Raw genomic sequence first — 23,817 nt, 5'->3', positions numbered from 1 at the left:
CATAAATATAAAATTACATATTTCTCTCAGGTGACACCGTTCTCAGCAGTGTCAAGGCGGCGACCGCTGACGCCATACTCTCTCCAGTAATATAAGCTCGATGGGAAATACCCATTTTACATGTTTAAGCTAGGGTCAGTGCCATCTTAACGTATGGGGCCCAACTGGGCACGGCCCGGGGGCCGCAAGAGAAGAGGGGCCTGAGAAAAATGAGTAGTTGAATTTTTCGTTAATTAATCAAAAACAATGTCAAATAGAAATTCATTAAGATAGCATATAAACATGTTTTCTTTCAATATTGATTTTATGTACAAGAACATTTAATAATTTTAATTTTTTTTTGTCTTTGGGGGTGCCCTTCCCCTACATAGGCCTCTCATATTAAACAGAATATTCAAACAAAAACAATTTCCTGTGCTCTGCACTCTGCAACTGAGTAATTCAACTGATGAAATACAGCATCACACTTTTTGGTTCGAGTGAATAACAGAATCTAAAATACATGCCAAACCGAGCTCTAACGAAGATTAAAGGAAAAAAACATCACATTATGGACTATTCAATGAAGAACTGAATTTAATCCTCAGAGGATTAATTATTTCACACAAGCAATGGATTATGAAATACAATACACATAAATGTGACTTCAAAAAATGACTGATAGAAATGTTTTTTCAGTAAATATTTAATAAACCAATTTTCTTTCTTTGGTTATTTACATTCAAATATACATGACATGCAAACAACATGGTAAGGGGAGGGGGAAATATGCACATATACACTTTCCTTCTTAATAGATCTTCCTTCACCGAAACTGAATTTAATCAGATTGTACAAAGCTCCCAAAAGCAGAAAATAAAAATGTCAACTAGTTCATAACACATGCCATGACACAGGAGAGCGCTAAAAAAAAATCATTGCTACATTGCCATACTTTTTTTTAGCATCCTCGAATGAAGACAAACATGAAAAAACTGATCATGAAAAGACTAATTATCTAAGGCAGGAATACCAGGACAAAAAGCCAAAAGGCACTAATCAAGGAAAGGTACGTTTTTGAAAATTTTAGCAAGCAAACTGCTCTGCAGTTTCTAAACATATACTGCAGAAAGAATGAATAACAATTTTTGATGTTTCATAAGATTTAACAATTCATTGTCAGACCAGGAGCGTGTAATTGAGAAATAATGCCTGTAAAACGCTCTCAATTTAAATGTACGAAATCTCCTCTTTCAAAAAAAATAAAACTCATACGATTATTTTGGCCAACAACGCTACAAATAATCATAAGCTAAGACCAAATGCAGTCAACAATGTGAAAAAAACATAAAAACCGGTGGCTGATATAAGTCTAGTTTCACAAAAAACTTTGTGTATTGTACATGATAAACACTGGCATAGTAAAAAGAAAAGAAATTTCAACAACATAAGAGAAAAAACATGAAAAATAATAAATCAAAGTGTACGGACAGCAGTAAATACTGCTGCAAAAAATATATATTTCAGGAGCTACGTGACAAGCCTTGACTGAGGCCTGGTCATGGTGGCATCAATTTGCTTCAACCATGGAGCCATAAGCATGAGCTTTTTGCGGTACATGGGCTCTTTTGAGATCGGATTCATCTCCAAGTAAACAGTCTGTAAATTCTTGAACTTCTCCAGGCAATCGACCCCTTGCCATGAGTCTATCTGGTTATCATTGAACTAAATCAAAATATTAGAGGAATTCAGAGTTGACCAAATAAAATAATTTACATGTAAATGTTTTGCTTTCCAAATATATCACTACTTTACCGCACGAGTATGTTGCAAACATCCTTCGGAAGAATTACTAACAAATTTGGTGCATGGTATGTATTTCCTAAACTATTGTTCACAAATTGTGGGGCGCTGTGATGACACATGTCCCACTCTCTAAGTGCATTTACTAATTCAATGGCATGTATAATAGTTTATTAAAGTGTACTTATTTCCTATGTCATATATAAATTGTTTGGGAATTCAATATTGCAACTTTGAAGTATCACTTTTAAACCCCATAACGTACCTTATATATGTTGTTGGGCGTTGGTATTTTGAAATATAAAGACTGTACAACAACTTTACGATTACCAGATGACAACACAAATGTGGGAAAACTAGTTCCTTAGATATGACAAAAATTTCTGCAAAAGGATTTACTTAAGCAGTTATTGTTGCAATTTTATGGTGACAGGGGGGATACTTAAGGTGAATGCATAATATTTTTCCCTTGCTCACCATTAATCCAAATTTTTGGTTTACGTCAGCATTTTTGTAATATAATACCTACGGTACATTTCAAATACCAAGAAAATTTGTGACTGATACTTGTAAGTACCGTCAGTACATTGTGTGTGTGAGGTGCAGATTGTATGTAAATAATGGTGAACTGCAATTCTATTATAATTTTAAATGAAATCTTGATATAACAATACTCTGTGGACTAACAGGAAATCCTGAAAAAATTTATATAAGGATTATCATTGTATCGAGAGGCAGGACATCATAATGCACCACCAAATTTATGCTGTTTACAACATATTTTCCCAAACCCATGTAGTTGGTATTACTTCAACTGTCAAAAAATATTCAACTGTCGAAAAAAAATTAAAATTCAGATAGATGTTTTGCCCTTGTAAATCTGTTTACTGTATTACACTTTTGTATATTACACCCCCCCCCCCAAAGTTTTTCCCTAAGCAATACATGTAAGCGTATATAGTCCTGGCGGTACTTTAAAGTACCAGGGTAAATTAATTCATTATGTACTAACTAATTTTTGCAAAAAAAATCATTGTATCTTCTTTTTTAGGCTTTAATTTTTAGGTCATTTAACTAAAATGACCCACCAGCAAATTTAGATGATAATTATTTCATTTTTTCACAATGTGGTAGATAAAGGGTTATATAACCAATCTAACCACACTGCAACTATTAAAAAAGCCTATGTTCTGACTTGGGGCCCCAAGGATAAATTTTATACACGAAATGTGCAGTGAAATGAAAAAGTTTGAGAACCATCACCCTAACCTATTTAATGTCTGAAGTACAAGTGTTTTATGCATTGAAAATGCCACCATTTACTTTCTAAACCAGAAATGGCTGGAGTATGAATTAGTGTTTGTAGGTCTACTATTACTAAATCCTAAAAATGCACCTCATAAAAATTCCTCTAAAAATTCAATGAATGAGAGAAATGCTGTCATCTCCGTAAGACCAGACAAGACCTGGGCTCTGTCCCTTCTGGGATATAAGCTCTTTACCCATGTGGGTTGGACCATACTGCTCTTCCATCTCTGTCTTCCATATTAGAAATGAAAACGGTAGATGCCTGAATTTGCGTGTTTACAGGTCAGCCTGTTCTCTGTGGAGAGATGTTTTATAGAGGGAAAAGGGCTCACATTTCCCACCTGAGGATTGGAAAACCACAAAGAACTAAATATGCTGCGCTTCCTGCTAGGAATCGCACCCACAGGTTTCTATGATGACATCATGGTACCTCCACTACTGAGAAAGATCAACTTATTAATACTGAATGAAGATGACAAAAAAGAAAGATATTCATTTGATCACATTAGAATAAAACAGAGAAACTTCATTTTGATCTTATACATCTCATTATGAATCCAGACAAATAATAACACACGTAGTGAAATTTTGTCAGACCCTACAAAATCATCAAAGGCTGTAAAAATTAGTCAAAATATTCCCTACCCAGAATTCCTCGAGCTCTAAGAGATGGCTGAGATTTTCCAGTTTCTTGATCTTGTTCCCAGCCATGTCAAGAGTCTGCAGCTTAGTCTAGCATACAAAAGACATAAATTAAAAATCTTGACATGATGTTAACTTCTTTAAAAAAATTAAAAAAGCAATGATACATAATCATAAGTAAAATACTGAAAAATAAATTCACTGAATACTTGAGACTGGTTCTCAGTCAGTTGACTGATGATGACGTAAGCCATACCATGTTATGGCTTGTTAGAAAAATTGTTTACAGCAAATATAGCAGCATACTTTGCTTTCAAATTTATGCAACACCACAAAGCTTAAACTTTTCTGTTTCTGAAGTTTCCAGATTGCTTTTGTATTTTATTCTCTCACATACACATATCCAATGCAATAGAAACTGTTTAGAGCGTGGCTTTTGAGTTATTACATTTTCAGTCTCCATTACTAAGGGAGCGAAGACAAAAATTACAAATATTTGAAGATACAGTAGAGATATCCAAGTCGATAATCCAAAGTGAACAGAACCAGGACTACCTTGGATTATTGAAAACTTGGATTATCCAAAAAACAATAAAAGATAACTTTGGGAGAGGGGAACCCTCCTATATTTATTTTATGGGAAATACACCCTATGCAGTGTGTAGTAAAAATTAAGAAAACACCAAGTCCATCTCTGGGCCATCAGGCTGGTTGGAACTTATTTTCATCCAATGAGATTGTTCTAACTTGTTTTCGTTGGACCTATGAATTCATACTTACTCTTACTTTTTAGTTTGTGATTCAATGAATTAGGGCTGCCAACACCCATATCTTCTTTGTAACTAGAGCTGACAGGGACTCCAGGCCTGGGATCCGATATAAATTTTTTTTACACTATAAATTTACTAAAGATGTGAAAAATTCTGGCCTGAGGTCCCAACAAAGACAACGGCCTAGGGCTTCAGACCCCTTTAGTTCCTGGTATAAGTTGTCTTCAAATTAAAATTACCGGCATAGGAATTTCATACGAAAATGAGACAAAATGTGTTTCTTGGCCAAAAACAGAAAGAGTGAGATTTTCTGAGAAGAAATTTTAACAAATCCTCAGATTATTGAGATTCTACTCTAAGAGTTACTATGTACTACTACAAGTCAAAATATTAGGGGAAGCCAGGGAAAACCTGTAGCTTGACAAAATATAATATAATTTTTATTGGCATATTTGTAAATCTTTTTCTGCGGTTGATTTCTTTGAAATAGCCTAAATTTGGGGCATCAGCACAAGTTCTCCAAGTTCTAGAGTTTTTCCAAAAACACAAGAACTGCTGCACACTCTAAGAGAAATGCAATACATTAATTATGTAGGAAATTCAACTTATTATGCAATGTATTAACTATATATTATTATTAAATATATTTTTTAAGGGAAAGAGATTTTAAAAGATCAACTCACGTTGTTCTCCAAATTCTCCAGAACTGCTATACCATTATGACTCAAGTACAAGTGTTCCAGCTTAGTATTCTTCTCCAAGCCTTCGATCTTAGTCAGTCTATTGCTCTAAAAACCAAAGAAAGAATAAGTAAAGAAATACAGTGAACATAAAAACCCTATACAACGATTCCCTCTCTAACGATATAAATGCTTTTGTAAAGAAATTAATCTCTGAAACCCAATGCACTTTTCAAAGTGTTAATATATTCGATCTATAGTGATAAATCCTTTATAACGATATGATTCTCTGGTCCCTCGAGCATTGCTATATAAGAGTTTCACTGTATTAGTTTGGTCCTAAGTAAATACAGTAAAACCTTCCATAATGGTCACCTCGAAACAATGGTAACCTTTGAATAACAGCCACATTTTCTTGGAACAGAACGCATCCCATTGGGTCAACATTAAGATTAACCTTCGAGCAATGTGTTTTCTGAATAACGGCCACTTTTGGAAATTAAAATTGAAAAATAATGAGTGATGCATTTTATCAAGAAGAAAAATAATCCTAAAGATTTGATTTGAAGTTTTTCTTTCCTTGAGCCCTGCAAACATAAAAAAACAAAAACTATTGGTTCTTTCATATGTCAGCGTTTCCAAAATGTGGTCCGAGAACCCTAGGATTTCCTCAAGTAGATGCTAACGGGTGCACTAGACATGTTTCAGAAAGAACCACAGAAATTAGGGTTAGAATTTGGCAAGTCATTATGTCATAGACTTTAGAGTCCTTGTTTTCCATACTGTTTGACCAAGGGTGCTTAGGTAAGCATTAGTGGAAAATACAGCCCTAGATAATAAAAATAGCTGATTGCATCAGAGGATGAATCTGACCTGAATGCATGTCCCGGGATACAGGGATTACAAAGCAGCAAGTAAGGATTTTTTTTCATGAAACTTTTGAATGAAATTGACAATAGAAAATTACAAATAAAGTTCTTCATTCAAGCATCTTCAACGCAAAATGAATGTCATTTGCTACAAAACAGCTTATTCTAATTAATTATAGCATGGGTTGGTATAATTTCACAAGCAACCAAAAAATTCAATCTATGTTTTAGAAATACTGAGCCTGTGTTAAGAATGGTAACCTCCCAATAATGGCCATGTTTTCTCAGTTCTGTCAGTGGCCATTGTTTGTTGGCAGGTTTCAATGTAATTATGTTGGACATTGATGGTGTTAGACATTAGACTACATAAAATTTAGAATCAACTGGCTTATAAGCCATAAATAAAATCTTTGCAGTATATGTATAAATTTTCCTTAGTATAGGGAAAATAATTAAATCAAATGAATGGACTGAATACATTCTAGATACTGAAAAAAACCATAATGGCACATAGCTGGTTAATGAATGTTAATACTGTGATTTCTGATGAATGAGCAGCTGGAATGAATGTCACATGCACAAAAAAGCACTGCAGCTTCGCACAACTGTATTAAAGTATTGCATCAGCATCAAGGGTGGGGGGGTTGATTTGTAAAGGCCTAAGGGGGTGGGGCACACAGAATTTATTAAAGAGCAAAAATGGCTAAAAATCTGCTGACATAATACTTGAATGCCCCCCCCCGCATAACTTTCATTGAACTGGAAAAAAAAAGACATTTGAATAAAACTAAATTTTGTATGCCTAACTTGAATTCTAAATTTTACAATATAACTGGTTATAAGCATTAAGCAGTATCTTGAGTGAAAAAATTGTTTTCAATTGAAGAAATATATAAAAATTTTCTAGTAAAAATTCATTAGAATTAAAAATCAGAAGAAAAAAAAAAGTTATTGAAGAGGCAATGAATAGAAACAAAACTTTCTCCTCCATTTATTTTTCTATAGCAAATAGGATATCATTTGCATATGATAAAATTCAATTATATCTTAGAAACATAGTGGTGTTTTAAAGTTTTATGCTTACTACTATTATCCAACAACGATTCAGTCACAAAAATGCAAGGTTTATAATAAATAACTTAAATAGAGGAGAACGCTACCCACCTGCACACTAAGTAGTTCAAGGTTGATGAGCGATTCCAGGTTTTGGATCTTTTTGATCTTGTTCTTGCCAAGAAACAAAGACTTCAAATTCGTTATGCCCTCCAAATTTTCTATAACCTGTAAAAACATTGTTTTTTTTATAGAAAATGCAACATTTCTTTCTCTCTTCATTATGTTTAACTAAATGCCATTTGCTCACTAGTGCAGCCTGTCTTTTAAAAATTCTTGTAAATACAAGGTGTGCATTCCATAAGAACTGGGAGTGAAATCATAGAATCAAGAAATATAGGTACAGCAAAAACAATGCAATCTTTTTCAAATTATCTTCCCTCAGAGAATATGCAATGGTCCTATCGTTCAATCCACTTTTCAAAGAAAGTAGAGAAGACTTTTTCTGGAAGCTGCCTAAGTGAACCCTACACAACTGAAATAACATCAGCATCTTGCTTAGCAATATGCCTTAGTAAATATATTACTAAACTAATGCCAAAACTCCTTTACAGTCTGTATCTCACACCATGTGATTTCTGGCTTTTTCTCGATGTTGAAGGAGAAGTCCTGTGGCAGAAAATTTAATGCTGATGTTATTTCAGCTGTGCAGGGTTCACTCTGAGGCAGCTTCCAGAAAAAGCTTTCTCTACTTGTTTTGAAAAGTGGATTTAACAATGGGACCATTGCATATCTTCTAAGAAAATATACTTTGAAAAATAATAAATTATTTTTTGCCATACAGTGGAACTTTCGGGATTCCCTTGGATTAACAAGCTAAATTGTTTTGCGCACATGCTCATTATTCGAATCAAAATTCCCCATAGGAAACTCTGGTAATTCAATCCATAATTTGCGGCTTTTATATAAAAAGGAACCAAGCGCCATTAAATAAAAACTGAGAAAAAACCATTTAAAGTTTTCTTTGATTCAGTTATCTCTTTGGTTTGGTAGGTGGTTCAAATGCACATAGACGGCATCACAGCCTATATGTCATTTGGTTCTATTTAGATAAAAAATCTAACCTCTTTCAATAGTTCAGATGTCAGTACATCTCAAGAATATTAAAAATAGTGCTCTTGGTTCCTTCTATATAAAAGCCATTCAGTTATTCATTCACATAAAAATGACTAGTAAAACAACATTCAATAAATAGCACAACACAATAATATATAAAAAAATACAATAAGGTATATACAATACAATAACACTATAAACAAACATGCAATATGATAATGTTCACAACAGGACAACAGTTTAGGACAATTTACAGACTCACTGTTGTTTAAAAACTTATTCTTTTTTGTGTAACTTTGAAAAAGGACCTATCTAATGGCACTTGCTTTTGTCTCTTTTTTAGGATTTCTCAGAAATGGGAAATTACATTGTCGTTGCCCAGATTCATTGTTCGCACTGTTACATCTTTATTTGGCTAACTTCTTTTCAATAAAATTTTACACAAGATTCCCATATATTTTATGTATCTTTCTAATTTCGTTTGAAGTGAGGGACTTCTCACTTCTCTATTCCTGACACGATATATTGTCCACAAACTCTTGCTGTTTTGCATGCAAAGGAGATCCATCAGTTCATCTATGGTCAACTCTCGGCCATGTTCTACAAAGGATCGTGCTTTGGAGAGAGGGGGGGGGGGGAAGGGGCACAAAAACTTTCTTCCTAAGATATTTTTTTGAGTTACCACCCTTCAAAAAGCATTTAAATTAACAGAAATTGGTTAATATAGCATATAAAGGGTATTTTTTCCGATATTTCAATTTTTTCACAGAAATATTACTCTTTATCTCTAATCTTTTGGTAAGCTTGGGGGAGGGGGGACCAAGCAGAATTTAAAAAAACTTCAAGCACACATTTGTGTGGTTACGATGTTGCATCTAAATTTTGTATTGTGTCACAGTCATGCTTGTGAACAGTCATGCTAGCACATGTGTGTTCAGTTTTCTAGTAAGACATGCTTATTGGAGACTGTAGGGAAAAATATTACCCACAATTCCACAGTACATGTGAACGAAAGCGAAAAACCATTGACTCAGTTATGATAATGTGAAAATTAATAAAGCCTAAAATTTTTGCTTGTAATGAGAATCATTGCTTGTTAACCGTGTCAAAATTTGTCCAAATTTTTTTTGCTCGTTACTTGAACCGCTCGTTAACCAAAGTTCCAATGCACCTATATTTCTTGATACTTTATTATGTTAGTCTCACAGTTCTTAGGGAAAGCACCTTGTATGAGCAAGACTTAAAATATTCACACAAAATATTAAACATGGAAAGCATATCTCACCCTGATCCTATTAGAACCCAACTCCAGCAACTCTAAGTTAGCCAAGTGACTCACATTTTCTATCTTTTCAATTTTATTGTTGATAAGAAACAATTTCTTCAGATTTACAAGGTTGTCCAAGTTTTCAATTTTCTTGATCCTATTGAATGAAACATCTAGAACCCTGTAACAAATTGATAAAAGATCAAGAATCGCAAACAATAAAGAAAAAATGTGTGTAGTTATTGAATAAGAAAATATGTATAACATAAAACAAAATATTTACACAGTCAAACCTACAAAAAGATGTTAATACAAAAATTTGAAACATTTGCAATTATTTGCAATATCATTGCAACTATTTGATGAGCATTTTGTTCTTTCACAGTTCTGTCCAAAGAGAAAATTCTCATACAATACATTTAAAGCCCAGTAGAAAAGAATTTTTTAGATCGGTAATGCCTTTTAAGTTTTTTTTCCACGTTTTACTTCGCTTGAGAAATAAAAAGATGAGAAAAATTTATTCTGGCGGTAACCATGAGTCTGTAAATCACCATGAAGGAAAAGAAAAAGATTTCAACCTTATGTTGAAAAATAACATTTTGAAACTAAAATTTATTTTTAACAAAAATACACTTTCACATTATTTACAAATTCATCGCCAGCAATTAATTCAATGCCATGCAATTCACCAAAAGTAAAATTCACTGACATGAAACTTCATTGCTAGGAAAATTCACCAACAGACAATTCACATCGACAAAGTGAGTGGATGAGCAGGTGAGTCCCTCATATGGTCACTTACTTGCTCAACTGCTCACTCAGTTTGTAACTAACCCACTCAATCATTAATACAGTTACTCACATACTTGATCACTAACCCAATCCCTTACATGTTCACCCATTCAATCGCTCACTCACTTGGTCATTCATATGGTCAGTCACTCATAAAGTTACTTGCTCAACTTTGGTAGCTCATTTGGTCACTCACTCAATTATTCATTCACTTGCTCAATTACTCGGTCACTCACTCAGTGGTGATGAACGGTAGTCGATAAATTACTTATCTGTGAATTTTCCCAGCGATAATTATTTTTCTGTCAGTGAATTGTTTGTTGGCACGTTTTCTCAGCTATAAATTGCATAGCAGTGAATTGTTGTTTGCAAATTTTATGGCAGTGTATTTTCTTTTCATAAATCAGCAAAACAGTAGACACCAATGTACACCTTTGTTATTAAACCTAAACATGGATGGCTGAAAAAAATCACTGGGAAGAAAAATATTAAACATAAAACATTTTCAGTCCAAGACATCAATAAAATGTGCATACTTTAAGTTTCACTACAACTATATAAAAATCACTAGGATAACCATATAAATCGTAAAATTAGACGAACATGAATGAGTGAATGCCAAAACTCTGCCCCCAGACTTATCCCATTGCCAAGATCTCTCCCAGCCCAGCTTCATGGCAGGGTCTTGAACAAAGTATGTGTACCCAACAGTCTGAGTGTGTATCTAGTGTTGTGCCTGATTCGTCAGTGGTGTCATCTATGTTTCAAATTGTGAATGAAGTGTAATGATTGAATGTTTGTACCATAGTAGGCCTGTTGCTCTCTGTGGCGAGACTTTTTAGCAGGGAGATTGACTCGCATTCAGGCCTCGAAGTTGGGAATCACAGATAACTAACTTCAGCCGACCATCACTGTGGAAATAGTGAGATGCAAGTCCATCACCACTCGACCACCATGGTGGTAAATTAGATACACAAAAAATCTTGTTCCAAAACAGGGTCGACCTGTGAGTGTGTGCAAAAAATAAAAAATAAAACAATAAATAAAAGCAAAGAAAAACTTACTCCAAATTGACCAAGGCATCCAAGTTTTCAATCTTCGTGATCTGATTATCATAAAACTCTACCTCTTTCAATGTTGTAAGCATCTGTAAATTCTCTATCTGTTTTATGAGATTGTTGCGTAAACACAGAGTCTGTCAAATCACCATGAAGGAAAAGAAAAAGATTTCAAACCTTCATGTTGAAAAATAACATTTTGAAACTAAAATTTATTTTTTAACAAAAATACACTTTCACACATGATTTACAAATTCATATTCAATTACCTGAAACACGAAGAAAAAAATTAACCACTATAATATTCATTATTGAGTACGAAGCATACAAATCAAACATTTCGAATGAGAGTTCAAACTGGCTCAATTTCCATAATTCAGAGATATTTTAATTTGCACAACAGATTACAGGAACTCCCACAAAGTGCATAATTTGCATGTGAAAACTAATACTGCTACTGTGGATTATAAACAGGAAATTACGATGCATAACGTTTCCTTCCATAAACATAAACAGCACATCGACTAGCAGTCTTCTAAATCCTTTAGTAATTCACAAAACTTCAAACATTGCACAATAGTTCACATATCACACAAAAAATAGAGAGATTTTCATTTTTGAAATTATCATATTACACTATCGAAGCAAAAATTTTGGAAATTGTAAGAGACTATCATGAAATATCTAATTTGTGATTCATTATGCTTGGCTGTTTCCAACACATTTTTTTCCAATATACATCTGATAGTCAAGTTGTACATTGCATCAAAACCTCTTGTTTGAAAGATCTGGGTTCGAATCTCAGGAGTGGAATGGAAGAAAAGTCATTCTGAATTGGCTTACCATTGTGGATCTTGATTTAATTAGAAATTGAGTATAAAATGACATAGGTGATGAAATAAGCTGACCCACCCCTTTGGGGGTATGTATATGGGATAATTGCCCAAAGTGTAACCCAGGGTTTGACAAATCCCAGATCATACATTGGTTGCCCATCCCAGGTTGGCATGACTAGAAAATCCTTATCGGTGCCTAAAATTTTCTATATGGGATTACTGAATTTGAATCTTAGACGCAGACTGACAAACTGGGAACAAAAATGTAGGCGCCAGTTAAATTTTTTAGGAGCCCAACATTTTTTTCCCTTACGAAAAAAATAAAAATCTGCAAACAAACAAACTGCATTTTCCGAACATATATTGTAATATTTTTTTTTTAATTGGTAGACATGCTGACATGAATTTTGAAAATTTTGTGTTATTCTCAGACGCTAATATTATAAGACAAAAATTTTAGGTGCCAATACCATTTTTTTTGTCACCATGGCAACCTGGGATTTGTCAAGCCCTGGTCTAAGGATAACACAAAATTTTCTGATTTCATTACATTATGTCTTTCAACATAAGAAGAAGTTTTGAAGTTCTGGAAGGGTAAAAAAATAATAATAATTAGGAACATGTTTTTTTGCTTGGCTCCAAAGAAATTTAGAGGGTGCATAAATATTTTTCTGATTTTACAAACCCTGGCCTAAAAAACACAATAAAGGATCTTTTCAGTTTAGAATACCGCACTTCTACAACTTGATATTCTTACATATATTCCATAAAAATTAGTTTTCATTATAGGGCCTGTTCTGTTCAGTCCTCTCAAATCACAATTGGCGAGTATCTGCATCAACCTTTCTGAGAAGCAGATATATCAGCCATAAGTCTGAGCTGACGGTCCCATCACCAAGCATTTTCAAGCCCCAGATGACTTGTTCGGAAGTATCAGGTATACATCGTAAGTTAGATTTCACACAGCATTTATTTTTGAGTCTGCATTTTAAGGCAAGCTGATCTGATTCAGATCCTGGCCAAGCCCCCCCCCTCCTCCCCCCCCAAAAAAATGTTCTGTTCACGTCTGCGAAAATAAAGAAGAATTCTGGGTTTTATACCCAGAATTCTTCGAAACAAAAAGCTTTATTGAACTCCGAATTGGTCAGATAAAAATTAAGCTACTATGCTTTTGGAATGGCGGTAACAACACCACTGGAACACACCAAGGACCAAACATCAACATGAGAAAACAAAATGAAAAATATAAAAAGCACAATGCCATCTGGTGGCACATTACCAAACCATAAACAGAACCTACTGGACTTATTAATGCATGTTCAGTTTGCTGATGTAGACTTGTCTCAATTAAATCAGTTAATAGAGGTTCTACAGCACTGTAAACTACAAAAATAATCATATTTTGGGGGAGGGAAGAGAATTGAGAAATCAACCCAAATGTAATGGTGAATTTTGAATATACAGCGAGTCTTTTCTTAGGCTCTTTGAGTATTGCTATGTATCTTTACTGATGGACTATTATATGATGCTAATATATTAATTATGCAGGCGATTATTTTTACAAAGGAGTTTCGCTATATTATAAAGGTAGTTGCACTGACCTCTACACAATGTAAGAATTCCAGTCCAGAAATTTCCTTGACACGGTGATGTGTGAGATCAACTTCCTGGGATTAGAAAACAATAACTTATTAATAAAACAAACATAATATTTCTATTTAAAAAACTGTTCAATAAAAGATTGAAATTAGATGATTGAAAACAAAATATTTTTGCAAAAAAAACCCTTTATTTAAAGTAGCACTCACAATATCATCTGGATCAATCTCAAATGGCACAACTGCCGATGAATCGCCTTCTTCCATCTGTTCTGCAATTCACAAGAAAAATTAAATGCAACAGCTGAATGATATAAAACATAGAAAAATTTAATTATGAATTTCTACACTTTGCAGTAAAATTTCTGCGATTTTACATTGTATGTGCATGAATTATATGCATATAAGCATATAAATTCACCCGCTTCATCCATTGACTGCTGGTCATCCTTTGTCTCTGTGTTCAAACTTAAAAACGAACTTAATCTCCTTTCCCTTGATACTCTTTGTCTTATTTCTCGATTAACCTGGTTTTATAAGATTTATCATGGTCATCTTAACTTTGATATTTCCGATATTCTAGCCAAACCATCCTACATCTCCAGAAGACTTGACCATTCTCTTAAAATAAAAGCAATTTTTGCTTCCACTGACTGTTTTAAATACAGCTTTTTTCCTCATACCATTGATGAATGGAACAATATCCTCAGATCTAGTCAACTCCCCCACTGTCACTAGTTTTTTGCACAATATCTATGTCCCATTTAACCACATTCTCTTGTATAGGGCGTAGGGCCAACAATATTACATAAATAAATAAATAATGGAATATCAGAACTCCACCACCAGACTTACCCAAGGTATTATCAAGATACTTTTCAGTTTTGACATATTTTTACTTACATTGCGAAAAATAGAAATAAATTTCTTATTTGGACGTTTTAATTTTGCAAAATTTCTGGGGGGGGGGGGGGGTCACAACCCATACTTTGGGAACCATTGCCATATTGTATCCGTGTAGCATTCAGTTGTTTCAGCCTCCTCCTATAAGAGGCTATATTGTCCCCTTTCAACAGGCAGTCAACCCGAGTCTGGTGTTAATGGAACATAAAAACTCAATGAATTTGACCTTTACCATCTTCACTATCATCAGAAATGAATTCACTCTCCTCAGCCATGGTCAACTTGCTGTCAGTCTACTGGAAGAAGAAATAATTCGGATTAGTTGGACAAAAAAATAAAAAATATATATATTTTCAACAGGAACCCGCTGCTAAGACTGAATAATAAAAATGTATTACGCATGAAAAATCTTTTAAATAGCCATATGTTTTTATAGGTTTGGGGGAAACATCCAAAGCAAGGATTTTTTTAAGCAAGACTGTTGACACCACTCATGTTTAGTATTAGCAAGTGTTAAACACTTGCTAATACTAAACATGAGGGAGGGATTCTAGTGACATCTAATGTGCAGTGCTCTGCTTCGATTTTCCCGTTCAAACCACAAGGTGTTATCATCATTTAACATGTGCACAGGTTGAATTCTGGGTATTATGACACAGAGAAATGTGCTTTCTGGGATGGATTGTTTATATTTGGCAAGTACTTTTTTATTCTTTCATTCTAAAAGAAATGCATGTTTTTGCGAACCGCAGACCAATCAAACCAAGACGGCAATCATAAATGATCTTATGTTCAGCTGTGTGTAACTATATCAAAAAGATATCTCACATTAGAAGTTGTAGGATATATTTAAAAACTCTAACATTCCGAATTAGAGGATGTAGATACATGCCAATTACCTGCTGATGAACCTGGGAACATCATGGACAAAGAGGATATAATTGAAAATGATCTAATGACAACAGTTACAGCTGAAGTATGTGGAACAAGATATATTTTGCAACCACAAGGAAAAGATGTTAGAAACTCCTGAAGCGCGTTCTTCAAAAGATGTAGAAAAACAAGTAAAAGGACAAAAGACAGAACAGGGTTCCCAGCAAAATCTGCTTGATCATTTCCCTGACTCTTCCTGACCAAATTCAAAAATTTCCCTGACCAAAAGCGGGTACACTGTAACGCGCATGATAATTCTAAACCATCCAATATCGCTCTAAATTATCATTCCCCCCCCCCCCCCCCCGTATTCATGGGGGTTACATTTCGGGAGTGGGGAAAATACCGGGAAATCTGTGAATAACCGAAAACAGTTTTATTTGTTTATCTCATTTCTTAAACATCATGAGAAGAGCAGGACGACACAAAAGTATAAGGGAATGTAAAAGAGGATGCAGCGATTGATTGTTGGTGATGTTTTCTGAAAGAACATTGCGATTTCTGTTTGTTGTTTCTTCTTCATATCATCAAGTATGTTGGAGTGTGTTGACAAGACTTCCTCTACCAATTTTTCTACATGTGAAGAATGTACCATAGAGGGATCTATATCATGAAAGTAATCTATCGCTGATTTCAACTTGCGAAGCCCCCCCCCCCCTATGTTACTCATGGTGAACTTGTATTTTACTTCTTTATTTTGATTCGTCTGGTACTGCTTGTTTCAATGAGCAATCAACTGCATTAATTCTTCCTCGGTCAATGCCTCTGAATTGCTATTAATTAGCTGTTCGACTTTTCTTCTATATCCATATCATTGAACCCTTCTCCACCCACCTGTTTCACGAACATGACAATGTCTTTTATAATCTCTTCAGTTGGCTCTGTAAAAATGGCTGTGTCCTGGAGTGCACATTGTGGCCAAAGATCAATCCAACCGAGTTGATTGTTTCTCTCTTAAGAGCTGTCATGGTTCTATTGATGACAGTAATGGCATTAGTGATAGCGTAATTCCTCCATACCTTCAAGATATTTTCTGCATTTTCATGCACAATCATCTTCATTGAGTGACATGTATAGTGAGCCTTGAATGCTTGCATTACCCCCGATCAAGGGGGCTAAATGATAGATGTTGTATTAAAAGACATAACAGACTTCCACACCATCAACTTTGAACTAATTGACATCTGGGTGTCCTAGAGTTTTATTCAATACCAAAAAAACTTTGAATGGCATGTCTTCCCTCTCAAGGTACTTCCGTACTTTTGGAATGAAACATTTTTTAAACCAATGTTTCCCAAAGTGGGAAATATTGCCCCCTGGTGGGAGATGGAATGGTCCAAGGGGCGATAGAACTTACTGATTTAACATAAGATCCTATGGGTTTACTTGAGTTGGGGGGCGATGAGAGGAAAATATTTCTGATGAAGGGGGCGATGGAACAAAAAGTTTGGGAGACTATGGTTTAAACCAATCCAGGAAAAGTGTTTTCGTAGTTCAAGCTTTTCTAATGTTCATCAAAAATACTGCGCAGAAGATTTGACTTATCCTTTCCCTTCAATGCTCACAGATTCATCGATTTAAAAATTATGGTGGGCTTTACCATGTACCCATACGCATTTGCACAAACAACATAGTAAGTCTACCTTAACTACCGTAAGTCCGCCTTAAAACCAGGGGCTCGCTTTTCTGCATGGGTGATATATGTTTTCTGCGGCTTTTACTTCCTAAATAGTGCAGTTTCATCAGTGTTAAACATCTGCTGAGGTGAATATCAATTCTCTTCAATAATTTTCTACAAAGTCTTTGGAAATTTTCTAGCTGCCTCCTGGTAAGCAGTGGCGCCGCTGTGGTGGTAGAGTGGTTATAGTGACGGACTCACGATGCGAGGATCCGGGTTCGAACCCCACAGTGGTGGTCGGCTGAAGTTGGTTTTCTGTGGTTCCCAACTTCAAGGCGCGAATGCGAGCCGATCTCCCCGTTAAAAAGTCTCGCCACAGAGAGCAACAGGCCTACAACGTTACAAATATTCAATCATTACACTTCACTCACAATTTGAAGTATAGATGGCAGCACTGAAATATCATACACAACACTAGCTACACACTCAGACTGTTAGGTGTACACACTCACTTTGTTCCAGACTCTGCCACGAAGCTGGGCTGGAAGAGATCTCGGCAATGGGATAAGTCCGGTGGCAGAGACCCTGGCGTTCATTTATTCATGGTCAGCAGTGGCTTGATCGCCAGTGATTTTTACATCGTGTAATCCAAATCGTTTCTTAAACCGATGAAATCAACTTTTACTTGCATAAAATTCTGATGAAAGAGACATTTCACTATCCCTTCCCTTTATAAAAGAGTAAATTAATCTTTTCGCTATTTCCCATTATAATATTATCAATTGGACTACCTTCTTTGTAGCAGAAGACTGCTACAAAGAAAATGCTGATAAGGATTTTTTTTCCTCCCTCTAAGGGTCAGAAAAATAATCTTCCATGGAAAAAAGTGAGGGTAAACCACTTGAATGTAGATTTATCCCGATTTTTTTTCTCCTTCAGATTTTCCCTGACTTTTTTCAAGTATTTAGAATTTTTCCTGACTTTTGACAAATATTTAACATTTTCCCTGACTTTCCCTGACCTTTTTCCGATTCCCTGACTTTCCAGGTCGCTGGGAACCCTGCAGAAGCAAAACATAAGTTCAACACTCATGTGAAAATTTCAAGAAAAGCCAAAAAGGGTTTTGACAATCCCAAAAGAAAACTATTGCATAAAATAAAACAAATTTCTTCCAGAACACGATCAGAATCACAGCTGTGGATTCCATTGGAAAAAGATTTGCCATATGACCATTATAGACCATGTATGACTAATATAACATTGTTGGAGATAATTCATTCAGAGTTGCAAAAAGCGGATAGCATTTCGGATGGTATTTAATGATTATTCAGAATAATTTGAATAATCATTAAATAAAAATGTCAATAACATTATTATATATTAATATTACCTTATACAAGACAACCTACTACTACACCGCACACCAACTCTGGTCATATATCGCCATACGGCAATTTCCAACCAGTGGAGTTGGGTGGGAAATGAAGGCTCCATCCATCAGCGGTCACCCTAGGCTCGGTAGGTAAAGAACTTGCTTCTAATGTTCTATGCCTGGATTCAAACCCATGGACATTGATTGTAACCTTCATAGTGGAAGACGAGCATCTTACCTACTGTGCCACTCGGGCACAACAAGACAACCTGTCATGTATAGCAATAGACCTACAGAATGCTTTCATTTGGCTGACGATTTTAACAGGCCAATTTTCAGGGTCGGCTTATATTATGAGCAGATTGAAAAAAATCAAGCTAAGGCTTATTTTCTGGTTAGATCTTAGTTTTGGAAAGAAACTATACGTTTTGTTCTGTTTCACTTGAAGGTGTTTGTTTCCAATGTTAAATTCAAGAATCCCACAAAGTTATTTTCTTTTCGTTATGAGATGTTATTTTGTCTCTTGGTATTTCAATTATGAAAGTCTCATGTACCTGTATAAAACGTATAAAAAAGTAATGCTAACATGCAAATATTTTTTGAATGAAAATTTGGTTTACATACATTGGTTTACTTCTCCACAGAGGCTTCAATTTATTTATACAAGGATTTGTGTGCGTGCGAAAAATTATTGTGCATAATTTTACATTATAAATAAGCAATTTCCTTGGATATGTTTATCACATATTACATATCAGTTATAATACATATATAAGTTCATGGTTACATTTTCTGTTTGCGGTTTCTTGTAACATTTTAATATGTGAATCTCACACCTAAATAGTTACATGAAAAAGGGTAGTCAGAAGAATTATAAAAAAGTGTGTTCGTGATTCCAAGAAATTATTTATCATATTTTTGCTCCCAAAAAAATCTTTTAAAAATACTTCAAAATAGCCTATACACTGCACTATGCAGCAATTTTTGGAATGCATAAACTAACCTTAAAATAAAACCTCAACCTGAAAGCAACACATTTTCTTCGAAAACAAGCAATTTCCCCCCAAAAAACCCAGCCCAGGGGATAGGTATCTACCCGGGGAGTAAATTTAACAGCCCTGCTTCAAACGGTTAAGAACTCATTGCAAACTGTCTCTTCATCACAAATATGCTTGACTTTATATAGTAAAATGACCAGGCATTGTTTTTAGCCAAAAATGGCATTGATATACCTTATCATGATATACCATCATCTATACCCTATCCACCACACAGCTCTGATCTGCATGGCCACAACTAGATGCTTGGTCAGCTGGAGCATGCATATATTTTGGTGCCCTCATGTTATTTTGAAGATGTTAAAGGGGGAAGTTTACATCCCTCCAGTCTGGCATCCAGGGCATCAGCTCCACCTGCTCTTCACTAGTTGCAACCCTGCTGATCTGGCTTATGTGACAGGGTTTAAGATAGATGAAAAATTCCTTTCACAAAAAAGTGAAAATAGGGGGGAAAAGCTTTAGCAAAATGCTACAATGCTAATGATTGATGGCTGGATGTCTACTCGTTTCGTACCTCCTGCAAGACATTTTTGCAAAAGTGGCTACTACTACTTTCGCATTCTAGGATTTTCTTTCCCAAAATGTGATCGTAGCTTAAACCCTGCTTTTTGTGTGACTGCTTGTTGCATGTATCAACCTGACAAAAGCTAGGAAAACGATTATCAGATTCTATAGCCACATTGAAATAAGTGGAGCAATTTTAAAGAGCACTGCTGAAAATGCCTCCCCACCCCCATATTTGAAGGAATAAATTCTTCCAGAATACCATTCCTGATCTGGTGATATATTGATGCATGTTGTCAACATCAACAAAATTTCGCAACATAATATTTGGCAGTCACAACTGCTCCAACGTAGAGGTGTTACACATCACACGTTAGGAGCTCACACAGACATTCAAGACATGAGGTTCAGCATCTACCGATTCATTAAAAATTCTGCAGTGAAATGTGTACGAAGTGCATGTACAGTTAAGTATGTAGCAGCAGTAATGACTAGAATTATTTTAAAGCAATGAAGCAAATTGATTATTCGGAGCTAATTTTATTTTATTGATATACTTTGTTTCTATCTTTCAAAGCATTAATAAAAGCAAGAATGATTGTTGGGTTGGGGAAATGGTATTGGTCTAGTGTAGTCAAATTTTGATATATATATACCACTCAATTTAAAGTCAACCTTGCTTGGCACCAGAAATTTTCAGTAAATATATCTTTTTATACAAGGATTTCAATAGGTTCAACATCAATTAGTTATAATGCCGAACTAGTTATAACTCTAGACTTCTGCACAACGGATGGTGGCATTAAATCTGAGCATGACTATATATTACCAAACTGGAGTTTGTCAGAAGGGCTTTGGACAAATACGTCAAATCAAGAGTGGTATCACTATTCAGAGACCATTCCTATTTGAAGACAGAATGCCCACACAAGTTATTACTCACACGTACATATTTTACAATACATGGCGAATGCTTTTAAAAAAATCAATGAACTAAAATCTAGTGAATTTACAATCAGCGCCATCACCAGGAGAGGGATGAGGGGTCTGGTACTCCAGGTGTTGGATCAAAAAAGGCTACGAGTTTACTCCGTTTTTCCGAGGCTGCCAAAATGAATCCTGACAACAGAGTAAATTTTCGTTTCTAGTTGTAATCCGGTTTAGCATAAATACTATTCCTGGGGAGAGAGAGGGAAAACTCTTTAACAAAGACTACTAGCTACTCGCATGAGATTTTATTCCCTGCTACTAAACTTGCTCTGTGTGACAACATTATCAAGGAAATTTTCTGCTCCAAGTGCGTATTCAGAGGGGGGAACGATTGCCCTTTCCTAGAGCCAAATAATATAGGGAAAATTTGTCTTCCCTTAAAAGACATTATGATCTCTTCCCCCCAAAACAGAATGTTTAGCACTGTTCTGCGACAAGCCCTCCTAACTGGAAATGTTCTGCGGTAAAAATTTCCAAACATGTAATGGTGTTTTTTTGCACTTTTTCTTAAATTCTTCCAAATTGTTCTGCAGTAGCATTAATTATTCTGCAACGCATGTCACAGATTTTGGCACATTCTGTTTTGGGGACCTCTCCTATGCACAAACAAAATTGATTACTTCTCCAACACATTGCCCTGGATCTGCCTGCCTTCACTCCATTTAAAGCTGAAGATGTCTGCTTTGGCCTCATTTGCAGCCAAAGATATGTACCTTGCCCCCCCCCCCCAAAGCAGAATTTTTTGCATTTTATTGCAACAAGTCCTCGACTGACTGAAAATGTTCTGCAGTAAAAATTTCTAGCTTCGAAGCACGAATGTGAGCCAGCCTCCCACTTGAAAAAGTCTCTCCACAGAGAGCAGGCAGAACTACAACACGATATTGACAAAACATGAAAATTCAAACATTTCCATCTTTGGTTCAGAAAATGGAAGCCAGATAGCAGCATGAACACAAAACAAGTGCAATTCGACAACATAAATACGTTACAGCCAAGTATACACTTAGAGCACACATTCTAGCATATGACAATTCGTTAGAAATTCCTTAGAGGAATGTGTACGAGGTGCATGTTCAGTTAAGTAGTAGTAAAAATTCTCATAATAGTGTTTTCTACACTTTTCTTAAAATTCTTCCAGATTTTTCTGCACAGTAACACTGAATGTTCCGCGACATACATCACAGATTTTTGCATATTCTGCTTTGGGAGCCTCACCTTCATTCTCAGCTGAAGATATCTGCCTTCACTTTATTTGCAGTTGAAGATGCCTACCTCTGCTCCATTTGAATTTGAAGATATCTGCCTCCGCTCCATTCACAGAGAAGGGAGTGATGGGAACAACCACCTAAGACCCAAATAATATGGGAAATTTTTCTGTCCCCATATGGGACGATCAAACTTGCAATTCGCCCCTCCTGTCACATCAACCCGATTCCACGCCTGCGCTGCTTTTTCTGCTAGAGTAAAAAAATATATTATAAGGTGGGGCTACTGTTCTCACTATTCACTAGCGGTTCTTCCATATCCCAGGTGGAATATGGGTGTGGCTTTTTCTTTCTACTCATATGATACAACAGAATGACTGCTCCAGGGGGTCTCCTCTGAAGGTGGCGGGGGGGGGGGGCATGTCACCCAAAAGAAGGAGGGTGGAAAAGGAGACGCTTGGCCATCAGTGGGTGATTTTACTAGTCGTGTGTAATTGAAATCCTCTGGACTAGTCGACACAATTTGCTTACTAGCTAATTTATTCGCCGGAGAGTAGCTAGTCAACTCGCTCAATGCAATTGAGCTTCCACTGAATACCCCTTCCCCCCTCCTGAGAAGTTTTAATTTCTAATCTTGCACGAATGATCATGAGCATTTTTCAAAACTAAACTATCTACTAATTGACTCTTAATTGACAAGACTCAGCTGTAACTTGTATTATTGATAAGTAATGAAGAAATTAAATAAATAGATTGATACATCCATATCAGTCCGTTTCACGAACTTTTATTAAAAATGGGCACCATGCTGGGGAGGCTACCAGGGCTCTTAGTTCTGGATATGTTATTTATACAATAACCGGCCCGTGAAAGAGGACCGGGTACCCACCCAGGACTCCGGGGGGAGACCCTACCAATGTTGAGGAGAGGGGGACCCTGTTGCTTTACATTTTTATTTTTTTTCCCCACCATCGCCGGTTGAGATGTCAATAACATCCCATCATTGAAACTTTAAAAGAATTAAAACACATTTTGAGAATCATTTAGAGGAAAATTTATGAATATATACCTGATAAAATATAAAAATCGAATAATTACCTTCGAGAAACGAATTATTAAATACTAACTAGTCTTGAAGTGCTGTGTTCATTCACAAACTGTGTTTAAAATCAAAACAGCAGCATCAATTCTATCATTGCAGCTTGGTCGCATGGAAGAAATCTATCTTATTCAATCACAAAAATTGTTTTATTAAATTTTAGCAATTGTTTATGTTACAACAGTGATGATTCGCTGTAGCACTGCGTGTTATACAAGAACACGAAATTCACTTATGATTCTTGACTTCACTTATTATTCGGAAGATGGCAGCAGTAGACTGGATGCAAGAGAAATTTCGTTCTAAGATCCGTAGAGAGATCAAAATTCTTAAAAAAATAATGATTCTCTTAGTTAAAGTTGAA

General features: G+C 35.5%; 1 protein-coding gene across 2 annotated transcripts; it reads right to left on the bottom strand.

Moving 5' to 3' along the window:
- Nucleotides 1-667: 667 nt before the first annotated feature.
- LOC149075003 (uncharacterized) lies at nt 668-23,676 on the bottom strand. 2 transcript variants are annotated; one of them, XM_089246006.1, is made up of 10 exons: nt 23,453-23,676; nt 14,907-14,970; nt 13,982-14,043; nt 13,775-13,840; nt 11,344-11,474; nt 9,506-9,668; nt 7,216-7,332; nt 5,186-5,290; nt 3,736-3,822; nt 668-1,704 (listed from the first exon to the last, which is right to left on the bottom strand). In XM_089246006.1, exons 2-10 carry the CDS (start codon nt 14,947-14,949, stop codon nt 1,510-1,512), a joined length of 969 nt encoding a protein of 322 aa, XP_089102132.1. In that variant the 5' UTR covers nt 14,950-14,970; nt 23,453-23,676; the 3' UTR covers nt 668-1,509. The 2 variants fall into 2 exon arrangements, with proteins under 2 accessions (XP_089102132.1, XP_089102133.1); XM_089246007.1 differs by having other exon boundaries at nt 14,907-14,967; nt 23,453-23,540.
- Between the last annotated feature and the right edge of the window lie 141 nt (nt 23,677-23,817).

This window comes from Pholcus phalangioides, unplaced genomic scaffold (genome assembly GCF_987345545.1).
Source record: "Pholcus phalangioides strain wild (caught in Gottingen) unplaced genomic scaffold, Ppha-v1.0 ptg000016l_1, whole genome shotgun sequence".
Lineage (NCBI taxonomy): Eukaryota > Metazoa > Arthropoda > Arachnida > Araneae > Pholcidae > Pholcus > Pholcus phalangioides.
The sequence above is the reverse complement of the archived record's forward strand: the minus strand, read 5'-3'. Positions and strand labels throughout refer to the sequence as shown.